This window comes from Podarcis bocagei (genome assembly GCF_964188305.1).
Source record: "Podarcis bocagei genome assembly, chromosome: 1".
Taxonomy (NCBI): Eukaryota; Metazoa; Chordata; class Lepidosauria; order Squamata; family Lacertidae; genus Podarcis; species Podarcis bocagei.
In genome coordinates, this window is record NC_138125.1 from 43,724,536 (window position 1) to 43,750,515 (window position 25,980).

The 25,980-nt window shown below is 44.3% G+C and overlaps 1 protein-coding gene across 4 annotated transcripts in view; it reads right to left on the reverse strand.

The window, feature by feature from the left end:
* Positions 1-950: 950 nt before the first annotated feature.
* The window catches only part of PLCB2 (phospholipase C beta 2), a 56,164-nt gene continuing 31,134 nt past the window's right edge, over positions 951-25,980 (reverse strand). For 2 of the 4 annotated variants that reach the window (XM_081207971.1, XM_081207973.1), the window contains 18 exons: positions 25,503-25,597; positions 24,957-25,053; positions 23,093-23,177; positions 22,147-22,271; positions 17,399-17,553; positions 16,610-16,774; positions 14,847-14,946; positions 13,473-13,577; positions 12,181-12,266; positions 10,746-10,848; positions 10,451-10,524; positions 8,543-8,754; positions 6,898-7,075; positions 5,797-5,873; positions 5,236-5,331; positions 3,818-3,875; positions 2,899-2,985; positions 951-1,772 (listed from right to left, as the gene is read on the reverse strand). In XM_081207971.1, coding sequence (XP_081064097.1) covers positions 1,509-1,772; positions 2,899-2,985; positions 3,818-3,875; positions 5,236-5,331; positions 5,797-5,873; positions 6,898-7,075; positions 8,543-8,754; positions 10,451-10,524; positions 10,746-10,848; positions 12,181-12,266; positions 13,473-13,577; positions 14,847-14,946; positions 16,610-16,774; positions 17,399-17,553; positions 22,147-22,271; positions 23,093-23,177; positions 24,957-25,053; positions 25,503-25,597 — 2,162 coding nt within the window. In that variant the 3' untranslated portion in view covers positions 951-1,508. Of the gene's footprint in view, positions 1,773-2,898; positions 2,986-3,817; positions 3,876-5,235; positions 5,332-5,796; positions 5,874-6,897; positions 7,076-8,542; positions 8,757-10,450; positions 10,525-10,745; positions 10,849-12,180; positions 12,267-13,472; positions 13,578-14,846; positions 14,947-16,609; positions 16,775-17,398; positions 17,554-22,146; positions 22,272-23,092; positions 23,178-23,199; positions 24,433-24,956; positions 25,054-25,502; positions 25,598-25,980 lie in introns of those variants that run through there. The other 2 variants (XM_081207972.1, XM_081207974.1) reach the window with 2 other exon arrangements.

The following is a 25,980-nucleotide window of genomic DNA, read 5'->3' on the forward strand; positions in this document are numbered from 1 at the left end:
ACGTGGTGCCAACAAAGGAAAGGGATTGGCTAGCGAGCTAATATGAATGTATCTCATTTGTTGGACAAAAAATAAACCGCTAGAAATTGCTGACCAACTGCTTGGTGCAGTGTGAAGGAAAGACAAGGCAGTAATGCAAAGCTCTTAGGTGTTCAGTGGTCGTGATGTTCTTCAAATAGTATAGCTAGCTTCAAATATCTGAAGGGCGGAAACTTTCTAAAATGTGTGAACCAAAATGCAGTCATCTGTCAAAATTTACACTTATCTGAATTTTGCAGTGCAGTTTTTACTAAGTAATGTGCATAGAAATACATATCCTGGGGTAAAGTGTGCATAAAAAGTGATTTAGTGATTACAGTGGTACTTCAGGTTAAGTACTTAATTCGTTCCGGAGGTCGGTACTTAACCTGAAACTGTTCTTAACCTGAAGCACCACTTTAGCTAATGGGGCCTCCTGCTGCTGCTGTTGCCGCGCCGCTGGAGCACGATTTCTGTTCTCATCCTGAAGCAAAGTTCTTAACCTGAGGTAATATTTCTGGGGTAGCAGAGTCTGTAACCTGAAGCGTATGTAACCCGAGGTACCACTGTATAGCAATTGATCTGTGAGTGCTCTGGTAGCTAGAATGATTTCAGGCCTCGTTTTTGACCATACCATTACCTGCAAAGAAGACACTTTTTTCATTAAACCAGTCATAAACCCTTGGACTTTGATGTAGGTAGGGTAGGCAACCGTGCCCTGGAAGAGGAAAAACCTCACTTCTACGAGAGAGCCATTGCCTTCATGCCCTGCCAGGAAAACCCGTTGAACTGCTGTGGGATATGGGATGCTAAATTAACTGGACATTTATTCTCATCCTTCAGGGCTCTTTTTGTATTCTGACTACAGGTTTTGGTTTTTTAAAAAAATGTTTATATTAAGTAGTGGGTGGACATAGCAGACGACACAGAGATTTCTCCAAGTAGTTCTTTATAAGTAAGCTGGAACTGAACTGAACAGCAAACAGCTCAGCCGGCCTGCTTTTATAGGCTGTCAACATTGTAACAACAACAGCCCAGGGTTTCCCACCTAAATTAATTTATGTGGACCTGAGTGAAAACTATATACACAACACCCCCTGGTGGCCAGGGTGAGAACTTCAATACATAACAGTTTATTTCTATCCTGTATTGTCACTACGCTGGCCACATGACCCGGAAGTGTCTCCGGACAGCGCTGGCCCCCGGCCTCTTAAGTGAGATGGGTGCACAACCCTAGAGTCGGACACGACTGGCCCGTACGGGCAGGGGTGCCTTTACCTTTACCTATTGTCACTACAGATCCTGAAAGATAGAAACTCCAGTGTAGACGCAAACTAATCTGGGTTACCAGATCACAGTAATCAAAGATTCAATGAGCTGATGGAAGTGTGACAAGAGACAGCCCATTAAGTTCTATGGAACTGTAACATCTGGAACAAAATGAGTCATTAAAAAAACCTATGCCTTAAGAACAGGGTCAGGTGAGAGACTCACAGCCTGCTCACCAGTATTTCGCTAGATTCCTCATCCTCTGCCATATTCTCAGCCATCTGAGTTTCACATCTTTCAGCAACAGGTATCAGGTTGTTTTCTTGTGGCTGTTGTTTCAGCCCCTGGCCTCCTTCACTGGCAGCATATAGGTCCTCTTTCTTTGCTCTTTCATCAGCTTTCACACAGTTCTTCACTAAAACTTGCACTTCTGTGCCGAGAGCTTTCACTTTGCCTTCGTACTCTGCGAATACCTCCTGCTGCAGCTGTACGGAGATAGAGATCAGTACATGAGACACACATGTTGCTCAAATGCTCAGAAGAAGCCCAGTAACTGCTTATTTGTGGGATTTTACATGGTGCTGCTGGGTGAAAAGCCTTTGTTTTACAAAGCCTCGGTTGTTAAGCGCCAAACTAGGCATGGCCACTTTTGTGATAGGGAGCTAATAGGATCATTTTTTATGAAAAGTAGCTGACCATATTTGGATTGGGAGGGATTACTTTGTACACCCCCCCCCACCTTATGTCAGTTCTCTCGTGCAAGGCACCTCGGAAGCCAATAGCTTTGGAGAAGGGGGTAGGAACCGGGATTTTGGAATTACGTGGGCTCACTTTACCCTACACAAGAGGTCAGCATCCGTTTTGAACCAGTGAGCACATATGGAATACTGGGAAAGTATTGTGGGTGACCGTTACAAAATGGCTGCTGTTATTGTGGTGTGGATAAGCACAAAATGGCTGCCATGGGGTTGTGGTATAACGTCCGCCACTAGTGAACTCACAAAGAGAAGCTCTGCATAGGAGAGTGGGTATCGAATCCTGGCATCCACTGAAATGCAAGGATGTTGGATGGGGTAGGTTCAAAGTAGGAGAGGCTTAACCATTGCAAACAGGAGCTGGGCAGGGACAACAAACAGTCCTTTGTGCATTTTGCTGAGCTATTTTCTGAGACCTTCAGCAGGTACCACTGGTGTATGTGAGTGCTGTGCTGTTGACCCCTGACCAACACCACATTCCCAGTCCAAATGGTCCCCTTGGTACTCCCAACTCTGGGTAATTTGTTTGCTGTTTCCTTTCTGTGTGATTATGTGCACTAGTCAGTGCCCAGCTGGCTTCGGAGTGAGGTCTGCACCACTTGCCTTCTAGTCTTTGTCTGACTTGCTTCATTGCCTGAAGCTCCCCAGAATGCCAAGCAGCCACTTGGGTGCCACAAAGCTGGAGAGGATGCTCAGGAGCGATAGTGTCAACCACCCATTTCATCTCAACCATTCCATAGCAAAACTAGGCCTTCAAAAGAATTGTTGGCTTTCTCTGCTGGACACTTCTTAGAGCCGGGGGTTGGAGTAAATCTCTGGGGTCTATTCTAGACCTTTGATTCTCCCATCCTCTTACCTGGTTTTCCTTTTCCTTGATTGCTTCTAGGCAGGCCGCCTGCTTTTTCTCCAGTACTTCTTGGTCCCTAGCCTGTTTTTCATTCATCTTGAAGCAGGGAAAGAAAGTATTTTAAAAGCCATCATCTTCAAACCAACAGTATAAAAGCGGGGGGGGGGGGGAATAGTTCAGTAGCACCTTAGAGACCAACTAAGTTTGTTCTAGGTATAAGCTTTTGTGTGCATGCACACTTCTTCAGATAGTATAAAAGCGGCAAATGTTATTGCTAGGTACTTGGGGCATAGGCTCATGGCACAAGTTTGCATAACGGTATAGACTGCCTCTGGGCAAATTAAGTTAGTGAGTGGGGGGGGGGATTTCACACTAGCTCTGCATTTTGCAGTGTGCCCAGTAAAATGTGATTCAGCGGCAAGAATTCTGGGACCCAGCAAAGAAGAAGACGATGACTTAGAGCTCAGGCCCCTGGGCCGCCCCCTAGAAACACCCTGATGAATCCCCGTGGTCCTTCAGCAATGTGTTAAGCTGACAAAGCAGGAGTTCACACTCAGGATTTCTTAGCAGCTAAGGCATAGCTATTTATTTTTAAAAAATGTTTAAATATTAAATGCCACTTTTCTGGGGAAATGGCTATCCAAAGCAGCTTGCAACCAAGGACTATAAAAGAAGAAAGAACTAGTTAATACTGTCATTGTGTGAAGGACCTCTCTCCTTTGTGGCCACCCACCTTCCTGACCTAGAGGGCAGGCACAGCAGGAGATTTCAGAGTTCCAGTGGGATGGTAAAGGTGCAGGTCCTCCAATAAATGGTTCGGGCCTAAGCTAAGCTGAGTGAAATGATCCCGAGAGTGTACTTTTGTGTTGTACAATTGGACTAAGATTTGCCAGAGGCCTTATCCAGCTAGTTTTTGTGACAGCCTTACCTGTTTGACCATCTGTACCACTTCCTGAATGTGTGCGTTGTTGATTTCTCTCTTCAGTCTGTAGGGAAAAAACACACTTTGATAATGATAACCTTCAGCAGGGAAACGCTTCAGTTAGTCATGACTGAGAGGTTTATCACAGATGCCCAGTTAAGAATTAAAATGACAGGGTGTTAAAGGTACATGATTTGCCAGCAAAAGGCATTGTGTTGTAAAGAACTGTACTAAAGTGATAGATTTATAGGATTTCCCTGTAGTGATGATGACAGCAATGTGTGTCAGTTAAGGAAACCTGCACAAATGAATTGGGTTGTAGTAACCTGAGAATGTGCTGGGCAGTACTTACGAGTGTCTGGCAAGGACCAGGGAGGGTTAGGTTCAAATTCTCCCACAGCCTTGAAACTAACTTGGGACCTTAGGCCAATCACTGTCTTTCAGGATTGCTGAGAGGGTATGTGAAGTATGTGTGATAAGCACAGAGCAACTGAGGATGAGCAAGTCTGTGTGGGAGAGTATGTGGGTCATACTCATGGCTTATATGTGGCCCCTAGAGGGTTGCTCAAGGATGAATGTGGCCCTTGGGTCAAAAAAGGTTAGCCATCATTGGTTTAGCAGGATACCAGAATTCTCACACTGTTTTTAAGTTTTAGGCTCTTTGCAAGTAAAAAATTGTTTCTAGCTAGGCATGGAGGAGAAATTCTGTTTTGTTTTAACTACCTCATTCACACTTCTTGAACCAATATGCAATCTGAAATATGACCATCCTTCAAAATGTGCACTTTCCCAAATTTTGCAATAGCAGTTCTCTATCCAAACCATATACAAAAATATTAGGGGGGAAAGGTGCATTAAAATGCACATATTAGTGAAAATAATATTAAAATGCATTACATTACTGGGATTTGCTTGCAAAAAGGCATGCATGAGTCAAAATGTGTTTATTAGGATAAATTTGCACTAAAATACTGGTGAATTTTCAAGAGGATTAAAAAAATAAATTGCAATTAGCTGCAGAAATGTGGAGAACTACAATTAAGACTGGAAAAAGGAAAACTAGGGGTAGGCAGCCTAAGGCCCGGGGGCCGGATGCAGCCCAATCACCTTCTCAATCTGGCCTGCGGACGGTCCGGGAATCAGCATGTTTTTACATGAATAGAATGTGTCCTTTTATTTAAAATGCATCTCTGGGTTATTTGTGGGGCACAGGAATTTGTTCACCCTCCCCCCAAATATAGCCTGGCCCACCACATGGTCTGAGGGATGGTGGACGGGCCCACGGCTGAAAAAGGTTGCTGACCCATGACTTAGAGGGTCAAAATTGACAGATTTGTCCATCTCTATTTCTAGCTAATGCCCAGCCCTGTGAAAGAGTTCAGCAGATACAAACTCCAAAGAGGCCAATCAGTCTGCCACAGTACCTTTCCTGGGCGCTCTTGTCGGTTGTGTTCTTAGCCATGGTCTGAATTTTTTCCAATCTTTTCACCTCTAGTTTCTTTTTCATTTCTTTAGTGTCACTGTAGAGGAAGATATCACCTAGAGTTGATCGATTTCAGCAATAACACATTTTTATCTCTGTAAATTGCTGTCTTCTTGTCTACCTAATGTCTTCAGTCATTTCAGTCACAGAGCACAGGTTAGTAAAGGAAGCACCACATAATGCTCTTTGTTTACAGGCCTGAAAATGTTCCTTGCCGGAGGTAAATGATCCCAGTGGAATGAGAGAAAATGCATAGGTATTGTGTGCAGGTTACATCATGCAAATCCCTTCTGACCACCCCTTCTATTTCTTGCCCAGCCAAACGACAGATGAACTAGACTAGCACCAACCAGGACTGCATGCACTGAGCCGTTTCAGAATAATGGCACCCTTCCTATCAGCTGCAATCCAGTCTGAACAGGGAAAACACAAGCAAAAATTAAGCCATGCAAAATTAGTAGATGAAAACGCTGGAAAAAACTTACATTATTTTGTTACCTACCTTTCCCAGGATTCCTTTAGTGCCTTTAGCTCAGATGCTTGCTTTTCTCTTGCAAGCTCAATTATTTTAGAAATTTGCTGTCCAAAGATTAAAACACAGGGCAGAATGTCAGAATTTAATTATACTCTTTTTCATTTCTTTCTAAAACTGCAAGTTGCTCCTCCATTTGTGGGAGGGCCTTTAATCCTTCCTCTTGCTGGAGGAAGGGAGAAAGATGCAATTTTTGCAAGTTCCTACTTCTGTTTGCAGCCCATTGTGCCACCTTTTTCATTGTCCTGGAAGAGCCCTGGACAAGCTGGAACAGACCTTAAAGGTGCTGCAGGGAGAAGGAGGAATCGGCAAAATTGTAGCCTTCCCTTCCTGCAGCAGGAACAGCCCATGAGCAGAGTTCCTACGATAAATCTGGCTCCAACCTGTATTCAGCCATAAAATAGGGACCCCCCATGAGGTCTATAACAGCTAGTTTGGGGTATATTTGACACTGCCTGTGACACATAGACTTGAACATCAGACAACCATAGCAGTGAGGATGAGATGCTGCTGCTCTCTTATATTAAAATCTACAGAACAAGCAAGTGGAAAACATGGTTTTCCCTCACCCTTACCTGCCATTCCTGCGCTGAACGTTTTCTTGTGAACAGATTTATTTGTCTGACACTACTCAGTTGCAACCAAATGATCTGAGTTGTGTTCAGGCAGTAGCACTTGGGATCACTGACTTCATGCCTTGAGATCCTCAAAGATCTTCCTCTGAGTGCCCCTAACCAAATGATGTGCACTAGGTCCTTTTCAGTGGTGGCATTTGCCACTATGGGATGCCCTCCTCAAAAAAGGTGCACATGGGGCATATTTTGGTGCCATTTCAGTGTGAGGATATTTTTATTTTCCCAGGCATTTTAATCTGTCTTTAATCTGTGCTTACTCTATGTGGCTTATGTTTTTATGCTGTATTATATTTATATTGCTGCTTTGATTGCGATTAGATTTTAAATGGTTTCATCTTCTGTTGTGGGCTGCGCTGAGAACTCTGCTGTAGGATGACCTGTAACTACTGCAAGCAAATGCTAAGTAAGGAAAGGGTAATAAATCTTCTATCTGTACCTCTGTGGCATGGAGCTCTTTCTTCTTCCGAATTGCGTCATACTGCTCTTCTCCTAGCTGCATTAGCTCTTTCTCCAGCTTCTCCTTCAGCTCCAAGACTCTGTTGTCAGGAGGACTCTCTGCCATCTCACCGGAGTTCCTTCCTGAGCTGCTGTCATCCACAGTCCACTTCCTGCAACTTCAGACGAAGAGGAACAATTCTCACAATTTGGCTAGTATTGTGACCAATTCACTGCTGTACCACCAAGGAGCCATTTTTCATGAGATCTCTGCATGGCATCATATTGCCATTATGTTCTATAACAGCTATAGATTATGGGCCTTATTCTGCCATGTGAGAAAGAAGAGAGGCAGGCAGGGAAACTATTAGGCCTTTGCCAGTCAGACTGTCCACTTTCAGGACCAATGAACATCACCTGCCCCATGAATAGGAAGATGAAAGGCTGGGAGAGGAGAGGGAATTGTTTGTGTTTTATTTTTATGAGCATGAGACTCTTAATCTCAGGATCATGGGTTTGAGCCCCCACAATGGGGTAGAAGATTCCTGCATCGCAGGGGATTGGACTAGATCAGGCATAGGCAAACTCCAGCCCTCCAGATGTTTGGGACTACAATTCCCATCATCCCTGACCACTGGTCCTGCTAGCTAGGGATGATGGGAATTGTAGTCCCAAACATCTGGAGGGCCGGAGTTTGCCTATGCCTGGACTAGAAGATCCTTGCGGCCACTTCCAACTCTGCAGTGATTATGGAATTGTAGAATTGATTATAGAATTCCATAATCATAGGATTGTAGAGTTGGAATAGTCCCTGATGATCTTTTAGTCCAACCCCCTACAGTGCAGGAATATTCTATGTTTCTCTGTGATGGTGAGTGGGTGGGACAGTAGCAGAACTGTAAACTGCCATGGGTGCCGTCACAAAAAGGCAGTATATAAATCCTATAAATAAATAATATAAATAACTTGCTCTTTAAGCAGTGGAGCCATCATTAATCCTTGATTTTGCTTCCTTTATACCCTGCAGCTGTCATATTTAGAAAGTGGCTACATAGCAAAACTGTGGTATTGTAATTCTCTGTTTATGTAACAGCTGTTTATTGCAGCTGTTGTGTAAGAAATGCCCTTTTATTTTGTTTCCCTTTGTGAAGAGGCATTTCCTTAAAATACTTTGGGATCTCTGAGCTTTGTGATTAAATAATTACATGAGACACATCTGTGATTGGATTTTCTTCAGTGCTTTGAATTGCACCTTTGCTTCCTTCCTTGTCATTGTGGCATTCCCCTTCTGTTTTGTTGTGTATTTGTGTGGCAGGTATCTATACCACTGAGAATAGTAGTACACTGTTCCTGCCACCTGCCAGGGGCTTCTCCTCACACTCTTTTCTAGCACTGAGATTAACACAGTATCAACACACAAATCAGTAACACACACCTAAATCTCTCTCTCTAATGCACATACCTAAATCTCTCTCCTCTGGAAAAGCCTAAAGTCCTATAATGTCTCAGTAGTCGAACAAATTCCTTTTATGCCAAGATACATACATTATGAAAGAAATGTATTAAATAAAGTTACAGTTAAAAGCAAGTCTTCTGATGGCCAAGAAGGATCCCACAGCCTTTTCTGCTCATGATCCAATTTCTACCTTTTCTTTTTCTGGGTTTTAGGTGGGCATGGCATTTTCTTTTTGCCAGCTTGCGTGCCCAGCTCCATGAAAAGGACGGCATATTTCTGCAACAGCTCTTCCTTGCGCTTGACTGTCTTCCGTTCCACGTCCTTCAGGTCTTTCTCTTGCTTCTTCAACAGTTTCCCAAAATTCTTCATCTGCTGCAGCTCCTCAAAGCTCGCCGTTTGCAGCTCTGAAACACAGCATGAAAAAGAGATGCATCTGCTTAAACGAGATGCTAAATTGCCACTCATTTTCACTGTCCACTTGAAGGACCTTTCTTTGCTATATTCCAGGCACGTCCAACTCTGTATAAAAAAACTGGCAGTGATCTACCCATTGTCATTGGAGGGAGGAGGAGCATGCGTGGGGTGGGTGGATTGGGGTGAGTTGTTGAGCCCAGAGTTGTTGAGCTTTTTAAGGGTAGGATTGCCCAGAGTTCTTCAGCTTTTATTTTTTAACTTTCGGTAAACTTTTATTTAATCCCACGATTGATAAGGGTCCCGCGCTCTACCAGGATCAGCCGGGGATCTACTGGTAGATGCGATCTACTGGTTGGACATGCCAGCGTATACCCCATCTCCTCTCAAGGTGATCCTACGATTGCACATATACCACAGCATCTCAGCAGACAAACCACAATATTTTATCCCTGGGAAAACGTAACACTTGCCTCCACGAAAGAGTTCTGCACAGATGCGACTCTGCAAATGTCAGAGGCCCTTGTTGGGTATTGTTTGTGACACTGGAGTCCACATTGTCTTATGCATGTACAGGGCTTACCTGGCCCCCTTTCCACTGAGTCTGTCATGCTCTCTGGAAAGCCATTCCTAAGACACAGGACCCTCCAGATATGCAAGGCAGAGTAGAGGGTTAATGATTCCCCCCTCTTGCATAGATTGCAACCCACAACATTTTTTGAACTTCTAAAATGTGTGTCATTGTGTTCAATTTATTTATTTTTTGGAAAGTATAAATATTACTGTAGAATCATAAGGACACTGTAAGCTCTCCTATTTTCTGTCTTCAGTACAGGAGCACTCATTTAGCCACAACTTTTAAAAAAGTGGCTGGCCATAACAAAGTCACTACCTACCTTTGCAGCATTGTTCCATAATTTTATGAACCTTCTGCTTAGCCTTAGAAACCTTCTGTTTATTCTTATATTTTAGATGCCCTCCAGCACACATCTAACTACTTAAAATGTGTGTGCGTGTGTGTTCTTCCACCCCTTAAAAATATGCAGATAAAAAAGTGATGGACAATTCTATTGTTTTATTTTTGTAAACTACTTTGAGGTATTTTACAATTAAATGGTGTATACATTTTATGAAATAATAAAGTATGAATCTGTAGTTCTAACTACTTTTATGCAACAATAAACCTGCAGTTTTATTATTTTCATTAAAAACAACTGTATAAGATTACATGATTCCTGTGAAGAAAACTGGTTGGATTGTTAAAGTGTGTCGGTTAAATCATTCCAACACCTTATTTTTAAGGTCCAGGTAATCCCAGAAAATGAAAATATGCTGTTGGGATGTGCTTTGCAGGATTCTGTGGCTATGTCCAGAAGCTGCTATCAGTTCTGTGCAGGATATGAAAAGAATATGGTGAAAGGTGAATCAGGGCCTGTGATTGACTTACCTCACATTTTGTAATGAGTTCACTTCCAGCACAGTTACAGTAGCACAAGGCTAGCCAACATGTTGCCTTCTAGGTGCTGCAGGACTGCAACTCCCATCATACCTTGCTATCGGCTATTCTGGCTAGGGCTGATGGAAGTTGGAGTCCAACAACATATGGCGGGTGCCATATTGGCTGCCCCTGCAAAATCAGGAAAGAAATTAATTTGAACTTGAATGTTGTCAGGTCTCTAAAGTGAACAGGATTAGAAATACCTGTAGGTTCTTTTGTGGTTTCTTCTTTTCCTGTCGAGGTTCCTTTTCCATTCAAGGTTCCTGAGGGGCGAAAACACACGACAGATGAGTGAGCTTATTCTGTCTCGTGAAAGATAACAGCCATTGAAATTGATCACAACCAGCATGTTAAGTGAGTCCCAATGAAATGAGAAATGTCAACCCTGCTTCTTGTCTCCTGGATCAATATCATTTCTTTTCAGAATCTGAACAGCGTATATTTAAGCTGCCGTGCTCAGCCCCAACCATATCCATAGCATTACCTCCAGGCCCGTTTGAAGGAGGAGTACTAAAGGTCCCTGTGGCATTATGTATCCCGTTGGTATTGAGTTGAACAGATGAAAGAGTTTTTTGCAAGTCAGGCCCCTAAAACAAAAATTAATTGTGCATCAGTTATAGCAAAACGGATCACTAGAAACAACTGGACACTTCCCCCTCAGTTTTGCTTCATGGCATTGTGTATTTTGCCACACTGAAACTATAGGAGGCATAAGAGAGAGCCATAAGGTGCATCTTTAATCTTCTTGCAAACTTGCATCACTGTGGACTTTGGGTTTTAGTCTGGTTGGTGGTGGCACCCTCTTGTCCCTGCTCGAAGCTGAGGAGACACTGGCTTGTGTCTATGTGGTTGAACAGGCAAGCAGAACGGGAGATTTAGGAACAAGAAATAAATACACTAGAATTGAGGAGGGGGTTGTATTGCAGCTTCTGGCAGGGAAATGTGATGCTTGTGGTTACTAGTACAGTAGTGCACTAATGTGCCAGGCACAGGAGCCTTCTATGGAAGTTTGTGTTACTGCAGTATTTAATCCATTAATTGGTCAATCAGTCAAAGCCATCCATTGATTTAAAACCTTAACTGCCTGCAGTGGCATAAATAATTTCAAACACAATGCTAAGAATGCCTTCCCATCTCTAACTCTTTCAAAGAATCCTGTAGGTACAATTAATATGGTATGTAATGCTTGAAGCAACTGCTTTTGATGTGAAAAACAGTCCCCAGATACATCCTATTTGAATTTTTTAAAAAGATCTAGTGGGTGTAGGTTTTCCTATCCCAATGAATGAATGTTCATTTTTTAAAATTGCCAGTAGCTAGCTTCTCCATGGAGAAAACTAGCATTTGGGGCTGCCTCTCCTTTTATGGGAAATGGATATTCCAATTCAATATGGAAATGCACACATTTAAAGATGCACAGTAATAGGATGCTGTGATGTCATTGTACACATGCAGGAAACTAATAAAAATGTAAGTCCAAGTGTGTTCACTCATTCCTTTCAGTTAGTGTCCCCCTTGTAAAATTAATTGCATGTGGTTCAAGCCAACTCTGCAATACCCAAAATGGGTAGAATTCTGGACCATCATTTTAAGATTATTCTTGGGAACTGAACTTTATTCGGGATCCAAATTCTGCTGTCAGCTTCTGCCTGTAGGCCCCTCCTAGGGCGAAAAAGTCCTTTTAAGAACTGGTTCCCCTCCCACATTCCTGCTCTTGATTCCCCTAAGCAAATAAAACCCAGATGGAACCTCCACGTCTTCTCTACTTACCATTTCAGGCATTTTTGACACATGCCATTTGCAGTAACTTCAGCTTTTATTGCATGAATTCTGCTGTTAGTCACCTTGAACGGTACAAGTGAAAGTGGAATGCAATTATTCTGAGTAGGTAAATAAATAAAAGTATCTGTGGAACTCACCTCAGGAGTATCCTCTTGGCTCTTCTCTGATTTTTTGTCATGTGCGTTAAAAAACTTTATTGGGTTGGAGAGCGCCATGGTGAGATCTAGGAAAATAATCCAGGATTTTCAACAATATCATATCATCCCTTTCCTACTTATTCCTTACTGCTATGTTTCTAGGAGTATGTTAGAGATTATATATCCTGAGTTTTGAGTCTCTCAATTCTCCAGATTCGTGCATAATAGTACAGGTTCATTAAGGGAACAACCCTACTGCAAGTTCTGTCAGGATGAGCAGGCTAGGATTCAGCATATATCTGGATAAGCCAGGGGTTTTCAGCACAGTTGGGCTACACCGGCTTAACTCTCGCATCCTCATCTCAGCATCCCCTACATCCCAGCTGGCTATGCTGAGCCCAGTGGAACTTAAGCTGGTGTAAATCCTGAAAAAGGGGTGTGTCTCTTTAAGCAATGGTGTTCTTGGGACACATGCCTCATGAATAGGAGATGGCTACCCACATGAGCCAAACCTCAGAACACATTTCCACTTCACCTCTCCCAGAAATTTATGAAAATCACTGGATTTATGAATACATCAGCCAGCCCTTAAGAAACAACTATTACAAATAATGACCACCTGACCATCATGCCTCAAGTTATCAAAGGGCCTACAGAGTTGGCAAGTCACATTCTGGATCTGGTGCTTGTAATGGGTTGGTGAAAGCGGGCCAATAGTGGAGGGTTTGTTGTGATCCAGTTGTCACGGTCAGACCATTTTCTAGTAAGGTCTACACTGCTAACTCGTTTTTCTTCATGGTGGTGGTTTAACCTTTGAAATTCTTCATGGCACAGAATCCAGATACTGTAAGGATCACCTCCCATATTAACCTGCCCAAATATTAAGAACTTTTACTGAGCCCCCTCCCAGAGTGTCACCACCATCACAGATCAAGAAGGCAGATCTGTGGCACCCCCAATATGGAACTCCTTCCCAGGTATCTGCTGGATTATCTTTTCGGTGAAATGTCATAGGAAGACATTGTTACTTCTTCAGGCATTTGAATGATGCACATTTTTAATATTATAAGGGTGATGCAATTTAAACTCTGCTAATATCTGCAGGTTTCATTCTGCTGTTTTAATTAATACGTCATTTGCTATTTTGTATCAATTTTAACTGAGCCATTGTACATTTTATCATTGTAGTTTTTCTTTTCATTGTAAACTGCTCTGGGGCAGATTATTATGAAGATGTCACTAAACAAAAAAAGATAACTACATCCCTCTTTCAGGTTTTTGGAATACGGTACCTGCCCACGAATCCGGAACATAGTCTTTCATCTCCACATACACAAAGAGAGAAGGCATTGTAAGTGGCATGTTGCTCTCACTACGAAGGCAAACATGGTGATAGCCTAAAACAGAAAGCACATATCCTCAGTGGCAAACAGAATGCTACTGAGGGACTGTTTTGGAAAATGCTGGAGGCAATCAGAAATCAGCTTCAGATGATGCAAGGTGCAGCAAGTCACCTGCAATGGCAGGTTCTGCGTAGCAGTAAGCAGGGCTGGCCCAAGGCATTTTGGCGCCTGAGGTGAACCGCAAAATGGTGCCCCCACCAGGGGAGAAGGGGTGAGTGAAGCTCCACATCAGAAACAAGGGGCAATAGTGATCTACATCAGGAACTAAGCATGTGGGGAGACCAGTAGCACCTCCAATTTGCTGTGGAGGTGGCATGGTGGGGGGTAGGCACTGAGGAGATGATGGATCCAACCTCCAGGGTGCACACTGCAACCATTGCTGCCACAGTGCTTTCCTTGGAGTCTGGCTCTTCTGCCCCTCTGGATCCTGCTGCCTGAAGTGGTTGCCTCACCTTATCTCATGGATGGGCCGGCCCTGCCAGTAAGGATAGTAGGCATGGGAGCTGACTCATGGAGCACAGGCCCTCAGAAAGTTATCCTGTATAAGTCCTATTGAAATGGCCAGGAGTTATGAATCACAAATAATAGAATTGTAGAGTTGGAAGCGACCACAAGGATCATCTGGTTCAGTCTCCTGCAATGCAGGAATATTTTGCCCCACATGGGGCTCAAACCCATGACCCTGATATTAAGAGTCTCGTGCTCTACCAACTGAGCTATAGTTGTGGGAGCTCCGTTCATTTCAATTAATTGTGGCAATGTCTCAGTCTGGTGAGGAAAACAATAATTTCCATATACAAACCATGACACATTCTCACTATGAATATTTATGGCTCTGGAAATGATAGGGTAGAAGTTAGTGAAAGGACTCTAGAAAAGCACAGGCAAAATGACCAAGCAGCTTTTATATACAAATAGACTAAATTGCTAGATTTTTCAGTTAACAGAGGATGCAGCTATGATTGAGTTATATAGAAAGGGAAGAAGCAGAGGGCATTTGATAAAATTAATAAGCATCAAGTTTAATATCAACAGAGATTACACACACACACACACACACACAGAGAGAGAGAGAGAGAGAGAGAGAGAGAGAGAGAGAGAGAGAGAACAAATATAAAGCTCACTGCCACTAGCAGTTTCTACATATATCCTATAACACATGAAGGGCATATGGATTCATGCAGAAAAATTACCAATCAACCAAATGATCTAGTGAAGAAAGTAAGTCCATTTTCAGAAATCTCAAAAATAGTCCATTCTCACCTGAACGCACAGCAGTGATGGGAATGACACGTTGCCCTATGAACTTGCCTCCTTCCTCCCAAACCACAATTCTGAGAGAAGCTAGCTCTGGCATCAAAATCTGTCAAGAAAGAATCAAATGATGCTTATCTTCAATTGACTTAAAATATTTTAGAAAATGGAGTTCTCAAGAATCATGAACTCCTGGATTGTCCAAGTATTTTCTTTTATACTTCCAGTACATTTGTTTTTGCTAGCTCTGTTCCCTATAATAACGGACTATATGTTTTCTTTAACCTACTAGTGTCCTGTAGGTTATAGCTGGCTGAGAAAACATAGCGCTTGTGCAATTGCACAACACTGATTTGTATGCAGCATTGTATCAACCTAATTGATTCTAAGTAAATGCCAGGGCATAAAAAACAGCTTAGTGTTCCCTATTTTGTTTTGATTTTTTAGCACACAATCCCCCCCCCCCCCATAACCAGAGGTAGTGTGTGTGATAAGGAATATGTGTTTTGGGAAAGAAGGAAGGACTGTATGAGATACGGTTCATATGGAGTATGGCTGATTTAAACATGATAACCCTAAATAAACAGCTCACAGTGGGCTAAGTTTATGTCCTGAACAACAGACAACTAAATTTCCTCACCATCCACTATAAAAACTTCATTCCTTTGCGCAGGAAGATGTTATCTTAGGAGGTGATCTAAACTGAAACATTAGGGAATCTCACTACAAAATGTACATGTCAGGCAGCATCTGTTCTCCAATGATCGCAGGGAACTTAAAACTATTGCACCTCCTTGAGAGGTGGGGACTGCGAGATACACAGAGTGATTTTGACTTGACAGATGTGAGCTTTTCATTTCATACCAATTTAAAACAAATACCTGAATCAATTTTGTTACGGCTTCCAGCTCACTACTCACTATGGTAACATCCACAAATATTGGCTCTATAAAAATTACAAATCACACGACTGGCTCAACTTCTTTTACATTGTGCTTGTGGTTAGAAATGAGTCATTCCTGGTCTCTTAAATCAGCTTTGCTTGCTAATCAGGACATTAGAGAATGAATTGAGACAGCTCTTAAGAATTACTTTGATGAGAATAAGCAGGAGGGGACTTCTATTATGGGAGGTTCAGGGGAATTTGTATAAAAGGCTTGTTTTTTTTAATAGAAAAAAGAACCTCTGAAATAAAAAACTAAGAACTAGAAATGTCCTTACTATTACAGGAATACAAGAGGACCGGGTTAACTAAAACATACAAATCAACGCTGTCAAATTTATACATGAGGGGGAAATAAAATTAAGATGCCTTCTAGTTCAACAAAGCGAGTGTATATTTCCATAGTCCATTTGATTTGCAAGTTCCACTTTAAAAGCACAGAATAAATATTTTGTGGGTTCATAAAATAAGAACAGTGGACTTGGATCTGGAATATTTTAATTTTAAAAAGCTTGTTCAGACAAGAGCTCAGTGGGTAATTTTTGGATAAGCCTCAGTCTCTCAGCTTCAGTTCTCCATCTGTGAAATGGAAATGTCAATTATTTGCCTCACAAGGTTGCTAGGAAGAAGGAAATCAGTATTGTAAAAAATGCTGTGCATGAAAGTTGTCAAAGAAAATGTAAAATATAAGCAAGAGGCTCCTAGATCACTCAACCCCACACACCCTATTTACACTGTAGTTTGAAAGTTGACCTCAGTCCATGGAAGTCTAGAACTGTCAAAGAAGCTTGTTCTTAGAAGAGACACCTATTGCATGAGGCACTGTTACCTTTTCAAAGACAAAAGCATCCTCTTTCCATACAGGGTTGATTGAGTTGGCATTTGGTGACATCTTGGTTCTGTATCTGCGTTTTGGATCACCCGGCAGTCCATATAACTCCACTTCTACATATGACCTCACACTACGTTCTGAGAGGAACTGACCAGAAAGTATCTATGAATACATGGAAACAAGATCAATGTAGCATTTACTTAAACCCAGTTTGCACCATCCATTGTTATATCATTAGAGACTGTCACTATATTGCAGATGGAATTCAATTACATACTGGCAAAATACATATTGCACAATTAAAGTGAAATTGCCACTCTGGTGCAACAGTCCCCCCCTCATCTCACAACTTGAACTTTTTGCAGGAAGGAAAGTGATGGGAAAACACTGAAAAGCTGCCAAATGTGAGATAGCAACTGCTCAGTACAATATTGTATAACCTCCATGCAAACTTTGTGAAAACAAATCAGGATGATTACACAATAATTAGTTCATTGGGAAAAGTCCTTAGTTTGTGGTTCTTCTCTACTTTAATCCTTCAGATGCATTTTCTTGCTTTAGTGCTACTTGTGTCATCTTTCTATTGCTCGTTCTCCATTTTCATTTGATTCACTACATTTAAACCCTGAAGGAAACTAGCCTTTTTCAAAATACCACTTTGCAGGTTACTGCAGGTGCATTTTTCCACAAAGAGCCTTGCTGGGTGATAAATGTCTCGGGGCCTCGGGACTATACCCCTGTTTAAAGGGCTCTAAATCCAGAAGCAACCTAGCGCTTGTTACTTACTGTTATTGAGAGTGTGCTCGCCACCACCACATCAATGCGATCCACAGAGAAAGGGTCAAATTGCTTATCTGGGCGACGCATGAAGTCATGCTTGAGAATATAGCCGCTCTGCCCATTGAATTCAAAGAGAGCCAGGTTCTGCTGCATGGGAATATCTGTTAAGGGAGCAGGCCAACAGGAATAAATAGGTAGGAGTGTCTGTTAGCATGTATGTATAGTATGAATGAAAAGCAGATGAAATTGCTTCAGCAGCATATTCATTTCAAAGTCCTCAGTGTGCTTTACATAAAGGGGATTAGCCACCTATGGGCTTACTCAAGTTTCAACTATAGGGCCACGTTCTAGCACAGATTCTGAAAGTGCCCATTTGTTTTTAACTGCTCTGGCACCTTTATATGAGTGCACTCCTACATACATCTACTCAGGAGTAAACCCCATGGCATTCTAATCGGTTTATTGCAGAGTTAACTCCACACAGCAGCCTATTTCATGAGATGTATACCTCACTAATAATTATGTTCCAACACTGATGTCACCTATGTGTAGAAATACATATATATATATAGGCACCATCATGTATGAAAGCTGTACATCTGCTTCATTCCATGTACACATGCTGGGAAGCTGCAAATTGACTGTACACATGTGGTGAAAGAAGCACATCTGTACTTGTCACATGTGATGATATAAAACTTTCTCCTAAATGGAAATGATACTGATGTAGGAAAACATTCATGAGTAAAGTGCTGGTGGATGTTTGCACACAGGCACTGAGATACATAGGACAATAAATCAAACTAATAAGGAAGAATGGAAGATAATGAGGAAACTGCATCTTCCTGCCACTTCTATTGGATATCCAGTTTTAAAATGAATGAACACCTCAGTCCACTTTCTCATTACATTCCTTGTCCCATTCCTCTTACAATTCCATCGACACCTTCATTCTCTTGTGTACTTTTTTTGATTCATCCTGCCTCCCTTTCTCCCAAATTTATTACACTGCCTCCCTGCAAGTTCCCATCTGTTCACTTTATCCTTTCCTTTTCCTCCCACTCTTCTCCTCATCACACAACTCTGCTCTTCTATGCATGAGTGTAAGGAAGAAAGGAAAATTACTGAAGAGATGGAACAGAAGTCATACTGGCCATTGTGTTCCAAGGAAGACTGAACCCCTTCCCTTCCTCACAGTGAAATGAGAGTAGATCAAACTATGCAAGGCTGCAGCTATGAGGGGGGTCACAGATGTTGCACTACATTACACATCCACTGCAGGTCAGGCATCCCTTATGTGCTCTGACTTGCTATATTAGCACTGCAACAAGCATCTGGTAATGTCATCTGCACCAGCAACATATGGTAACTGCTGTAGGCAAGATGAAGTGCTGCACTCATACTGTCAATATACACAATATATACTCCCATTTCCCCCATTACAACAACAACATCAGAAAACCTCACATCTGAATAGAATCTGTGAATTCTACCGTATTTTTCGCCCCATAAGACGCACCGGCCCATAAGACGCACCTAGATTTTAGGGGGGGAAATAAAGGAAAAAATTTTTATTTCCCCCCCAGGTGCGCTGCGCTACACCAGGAGCTTGGGGCGTGCGGAGCTCAGCGCGCCCCAAGCTTCTGCGTGCTGGCAAGGTCTCCGCTAGCGTGGGAGAGCCGGGCGCCTCTCCCAGGGCTAGCGGACCCCTGCGCTAATCCAGAAGCTTGGGGCAAGCTGAGGTCAGCGCGCCCCAAGCTTCTGCGTGCCGGCAAGCAGTCCGCTGCCGCCCCAAGTCTCCCGCACCCGGCAGGAGGTCCCGCTGGGTGCGCGAGGCTTGGGGCGGCAGCGGACTGCTTGCGCGCACCTAGAAGCTTGGGGCTTGCTGAGCTCAGCGCGCGCCAAGCTTCTGCATGCCGGCAAGGAGTCCGCTGCCGCCCCCAGCCTCGCGCACCCGGCAGGAGGTCCCGCCGGGTGCGCAAGGCTGGGGGCGGCAGCGGACTGCTTGCGCGCCCCTAGAAGCTTGGGGCGTGCTGAGCTCAGCGCGCGCCAAGCTTCTGCATCCCGGCAAGCAGTCCGCTGCCGCCCCAAGCCTCCCGCACCCGGCAGGAGGTCCCGCCGGGTGCGCAAGGCTTGGGGTGGCAGCGGACTGCTTGCGCGCCCCTAGAAGCTTGGGGCGTGCTGAGCTCAGCGCGCGCCAAGCTTCTGCATCCCGGCAAGCAGTCCGCTGCCGCCCCAAGCCTCCCGCACCCGGCAGGAGGTCCCGCCGGGTGCGCAAGGCTTGGGGCGGCAGCGGACTGCTTGCGCGCCCCTAGAAGCTTGGGGCGTGCTGAGCTCAGCGCGCGCCAAGCTTCTGCATCCCGGCAAGCAGTCCGCTGCCGCCCCAAGCCTCCCGCACCCGGCAGGAGGTCCCGCTGGGTGCGCAAGGCTTGGGGCGGCAGCGGACTGCTTGCGCGCCCCTAGAAGCTTGGGGCGTGCTGAGCTCAGCGCGCGCCAAGCTTCTGCATCCCGGCAAGCAGTCCGCTGCCGCCCCAAGCCTCCCGCACCCGGCAGGAGGTCCCGCTGGGTGCGCAAGGCTTGGGGCGGCAGCGGACTGCTTGCGCGCCCCTAGAAGCTTGGGGCGTGCTGAGCTCAGCGCGCGCCAAGCTTCTGCATCCCGGCAAGCAGTCCGCTGCCGCCCCAAGCCTCCCGCACCCGGCAGGAGGTCCCGCCGGGTGCGCAAGGCTTGGGGCGGCAGCGGACTGCTTGCGCGCCCCTAGAAGCTTGGGGCGTGCTGAGCTCAGCGCGCGCCAAGCTTCTGCATCCCGGCAAGCAGTCCGCTGCCGCCCCAAGCCTCCCGCACCTGGCAGGAGGTCCCGCTGGGTGCGCGAGGCTTGGGGCGGCAGCGGACTGCTTGCGCGCCCCTAGAAGCTTGGGGCGTGCTGAGCTCAGCGCGCGCCAAGCTTCTGCATCCCGGCAAGCAGTCCGCTGCCGCCCCAAGCCTCCCGCACCCGGCAGGAGGTCCCGCTGGGTGCGCGAGGCTTGGGGCGGCAGCGGACTGCTTGCGCGCACCTAGAAGCTTGGGGCGTGCTGAGCTCAGCACGCCCCAAGCTTCTAGGTGCGGGCAAGCAGTCCGCTGCCGCCCCAAGCCTCGCGCACCCGGTGGGACCTCCTGCCGGGTGCGCGAGGCTTGCAGACACTCGCCGGAAGCAGGGGGAGCCCTCCAGAGGGCTCCCCGTGCTTCGGGCGACAGGCTGCCGCCCCAAGCCTCGCGCACCCGATGGGACCTCCTGCCGGGCGCGCGAGGCTTGCAGGCATTCGCCCCATAAGACGCACCCCGATTTCCCCTTCATTTTTGGAGGGGAAAAAGTGCGTCTTATGGGGCGAAAAATACGGTACTTCAGTTGTACCTGGCCATTCAATATCCAAAGAGGTTAGTGCCCTCCTACCTGAATTACATTATGAGCTCCACTTACTGTTCTGTGTATGCTGATTTAGCCTTTAAGGTGCTCACCCTGAGGTGATGCCTTTCTGCCTTTCCATCACGAAGTATTGATATTGCCACTGTTTTCCAATGTCCCTCCCTGCCTGCTTCCTATATATTTCCAGTCTTAAGAAGTTCAGAGCCCTAGGGTGAGTCTATATAGTCATTTCTATCAGGGACAAAAATCACCCTGTGGCAATTTGTCCTTATCAATCTCAGATTTTAGGTAATAGGAACACTTGTGGCCTCTTTCTTGTTTAACTTTCAGTGCGGTGGGCTGTGTTCTGTGTTAGACCTGCCTTTTCATATACCGTATTTTTTGCACATAACACTCACTTTTTTCCTCCTAAAAAGTAAGGGGAAATGTCTGTGCGTGTTATGGAGGGAATGCCTACGGGTGGCATGCCTACGGATTTTCCTCCTCTAAAAACTACGTGCGTGTTATGGTCGGGTGCGTGTTATAGAGCGAAAAATACGGTATATTGTGGGGTTGTTTTTTAGCTTTAAGTTTTGTTCTGGTTTTTTATACTTGGATTTAATGTTTGTATCATTTTGTAAGTCACTGTGGGTCACTTTTATATCTATATCTCTGTATGTAAAAAAATGCCTGTTGAAACTTCATTTCTGGGTTGCCGTATTCTATCAGATGCCTCTGGACTGGCCCTTGAGGCAAAAGGAAACAGTTTCATTTGTGTTACAGGCAGTCCTTTGACCCCACCTGCTTCCTTTGAAAGGACACCTGGATTATATCCAAAGGTAGGTTTAATTTAGCAAAAAGCCCTTCCATGAGCAAGTTGGGGGCACCTAATTTTCACCAGTCTTTCCCCCCCCCAATACTGCAGCCCCATCCCATTCTGTTCCAGAGGGTCTCCCAACTCTCAGGAGCAGTGTTTTGGGAAGGAAGCAGGGCTTCGGCAGGTTGGAGGGGATGGCAAAAATCAGGTGTGCCAAACTGCACAGCTGGCAGCCCTTTCTTTTGTGGCTATAAACATCTGTCTTCAGCACATGTGGAGACTTTGCATTGGAAAGATCTCTAATTAAATGCGGCAAGCTTTGATGTTGACCCCTTGCATTTTGGGGTGATATTGGGAAATATCCAATATGGGGGGGGACACCCAGTAATAATAATTAACATAAATGAAGGAACACAAATGAAGAAAAGAAAAGAGAAAAGGCAAAGAAAGAATTATACATAGCAGGGTAGTGAAGGTGGTGGTGGTGAAATTAAAAGAGTCAGAAAATTATTGATCGCCTATGAACAGGAAGGGGATGTAGGAGGTGCACCACTTACCAGTTGTCTGGAAGTTTAATGCCACCATTTGACAGCCAACATTCCAGAACATCTGAGGCATGTAGTTAGAAGAATCCATCCGGGTACCCTTGGGATAAATTCGGCTCATCTGCCTCTTGTTGTAGCTGAATTTTCCTAATAGGAGTCCCATCTCCGAAGTTTATTGCAGTATATATGCCCTTGGCAGTTTTGCTCTTACAGGGTTCCCAGTACGAGCTTTTCATGGAGCTGTCCAGGGTGCTGCCTATATTCTGACTCTTCCCTTGCTTCACCAGTCTGGAGTTTTTATTTACCTTGACTTGCCTGGCTCTCGTTTGGTGGAACATGAAACTTTGCTGTGAACCCTGCACTCCCCCCCCCCACCTCACATTGCTGTGGCCAGCACTTGGAAGAGAACACTACACAGCTAAGGTGTTTTTAAAGGTTTACTAAAGTTTAATATCACAGTGCTGCAAAGTTAACAACAACTTCTGTGCGAATCCTATAGAAATCAATAGGTACACCTTATATATAATAGTTCTAAGGAATACCCATTTGGGGAACTGGCCTTGAGTCATGGAAGGTAGCAGTAGATTTTATCCACTGAAGTTTTCCTGTTCATGCAAGGACTTCCACTTGTGTGAACAAAGCGTCCCCTTTTCCTCCCCAGTGCATTCTCAGATCTGTTCTGGGGTTTCCCTAAATCCTGCAGAGCAAATTGTGTGTGTGTGTGTGTGTGTGTGTGTGTGTGTGTGTGTGTGTGTGTAGGACCACACAGGGAGAGGAGATAGATATGTTCAGTTTCATAGTAAGTCGTTGTGCAAACAGGACAACTTCGTTGGCTACAACCTCTTGTTTCCAGACAGTAATATTATGATTGGCTGCATGTGACATGACCTAGAACAAACTTTTAAATATGTGAATAGGTGCACTTGCAGGTGCACCAAAGAAAAAAGAAAAAGGATACTCTACAAACTGGATGGGCGATTTGGTCAGCAGGTCATAAGCCTTCATCTCAGTGAAGGAGGAAACGACATAACTCCGGTTCTTCTCTGGAAGAACAAGCAAGATAAACATAAATCACGCCCAATGCTCCAGATCCTCCTATTCTACCATTTTTTCTTCACTATCAGCCCCTTGCTATCCACAAATAAAGACACTGTCTATGCATGAACCTCTGACACAGAGTATTAAGAAATATTGTTTGATTTGGGTTTTGATGGAGGTTGATTTGAGGACCTTTCTCTGCATGATAGTTTCCCAAAGGAATCGCTTAAGCAGCATTGAAGCCCTCAGACAGTATCACCTGAGCAAGTGTTTTGGTTGTGAGAGTAACCAGTAATCAACTGCTAATCAAATCTGTGGGTAAACAGCATTTCTTGCAAGAAGGACTATTGACACATTTTTGAAACCTAGAGGGATGGTCCCATAACTTCACTGCAAAGTGTTCCACGGTGTCCCTTCTGCACCTGTCCATGACATTTATTTTTACTTTCTCTTTTTCTTCTTCATGCATTTAACCTGTCCACCTATCTGCCCTAGTTCAGGAGGCCTTGCCACATGTGTGGCTTCTGCAATAGCGTGACAGTAGTTCTCTGCTTATGTTAAGGTGAGACCACCTCCATTGCTTTGCTATGATTGAAGATGGGAATGGGTACTCTAGATTCAGGAAAGGGGCAGAAGGCTTAGAAGTAATTGGTATAAAGGATCTGGAGCTGCTGGTCCTTTTTTGGAATAGAATCAGCTATTGTTGCCTAATATTTTTAGAAGAAGAAGCTTATTTTATAGTAAGTGCATAATCTTTTTTAGTCCTTTGTTCCATTTCCAGACTTCTTTTCCAGGAGTTTTATGTAGCTTAGAGCAGTCCGCAATTTTATTTAGTAAAAATATGAGGATTCAGAAGCCCCCAGCTTTTTGTCTGACACTAAATCAGTTGGGAATCAAAACTTGGAGGGGGGGAGCTCTGCATTTCATCAGGCTTCCCATCAGTTCCATAAATCCTTTCAAGGACACTCAATACTTCACCCAAGCTCATGAATCTTTTGATATGCTTTGGCAGATGTAATGAAAACATGGCTCATGATATATGGTTTCAAGTATGCAATCTTCTCCCTTTCAGTTCTCAATTACATTGGGGCAGATACCAGAGTAACTCCAGGTGCAGGGGAAATTTTCTGGGTTTACACAGCCATACTGAAGAAAAGCATCTGATTCAGGGGCTGCAAGCCAGGAACACTTATCTACAGGTCAGTGCAGCTTTGGGATGTAGGGTCACCTACTTCTGCAACTCTAGCCTCCTAATAACCTCTATAAAAGGGAAGTAGGAATAATCTGTTAGGAGGCTGGTTAGTAGCTTTGGTTAGTGCTGCATGACTGTGCTCCAAACCTGATGCATTTTCTACTGCACCTTGTCTTGCTCTGCCCTAAATCCATGCCTGTTCTGGATTTCACCTGGTCTATTTGCCCTTCCCCCTCTAGATACACCACTTTTGCCCAGTCTTAAGAAAACTGCATTTTCTTAAAATAAAACCCCTAACAACTAGTTGGTTTTGTTTTAAGGAAATACAGTTTTGTGAAGTAGGTAATTTGGAGCACAGAATCAGCAAGAGGGAGGTATTTAACACCTTTCTTGGGCTGCCACCTTCTCTGCTCCACACCACCTTCGGAAGACTTCTTTTCCCTACACAGGATTCCAAAAGCATTTAATTTGTTGTTGAACCTTTACAGTGGAGCCAACAGATGACACCTAAATGCATGCAGATAGAGTATATAGCTCTAAATACCTGAAAACATGCCATTCAATAGGACAGAGACAATAAATCTTTGCTTACGTGCTGAGTTTTCAAAGCATTCGAATTTGATGGGCTGGATGTAATTAACCAGGCTGGACATTTCTTCATATGCTGTCACTTCTAGACCTGCAGTACCCTAAGCAAAATTAAGACAGTTAGAGAAAAAGGCATATCATACAAACAGACAGACAAAATGATAAAGCCCAGTGGCAGACAGAGCCTTAAACAGAATCAGAAAGTAGTGGGTAGAACTCAGAAGAACAGTCAATGAGAACCACATATCTTTTTCCTTGAGTATAGCTGGCTTTGATCCAGCTGGAGAAGCACAGATATGCAGAAGCAAGCTATCTCCTTTGTGCGTCTCTCTAGTCAGATGAGGACCGGAGTGCACAAATGGGTGGGGGGGGTGCAGCTGAGAACAGGGGGTGGGGAATGTGTAGACTTCCAGGCAGCACGATGTCTTGGACCAGTCCTGGACAGGTGGAAAGCTCAATTCTACCAAACAGCAGGAAAGTAGGAAGATTTTTTTAAAAAACAAAAAAGTTACTTTTCAAGAGTTCTTTAAACTAAGAGCAATAATTGTACCTCATCAGATTGCATCTTTTTAATCTCCTCTTCATCCAGGTTTCCCATGTCTTCCTCTACTTCAGACACTTCTTCAGTCACCTCACCTGACTTTACTGAGAAATCAAAACAGAAATTATTTCATTTGTGATGACTGCAACCAGGAGTACCAACTTGGCCCCGTGACCGTGGGTGCCCAGGACCATGTGTGCGATGCAGCGTGCATGGCCCTGGCACTGAAATTTGTAGGTGTCTAGCCCCTTTATGGGGAATTTTATGGGTGCTCAGGCACCCAGTGCCCCATGGAGTTACCACCGATGACTGCAACCAAGATCTGCCAACTATTTGTCTAAAATCTTCTTTAGGAACTGAAATTCCTTCAGACTGCAATTTCCATCCTTCCCAATCCATCTACCAAATCTGGAGGTCCACAGGCTCACCTTTAAGTGAGAACTGAATCAGATTTTCTCTTCCTCATACCTACTTTGGAAACGCTTTT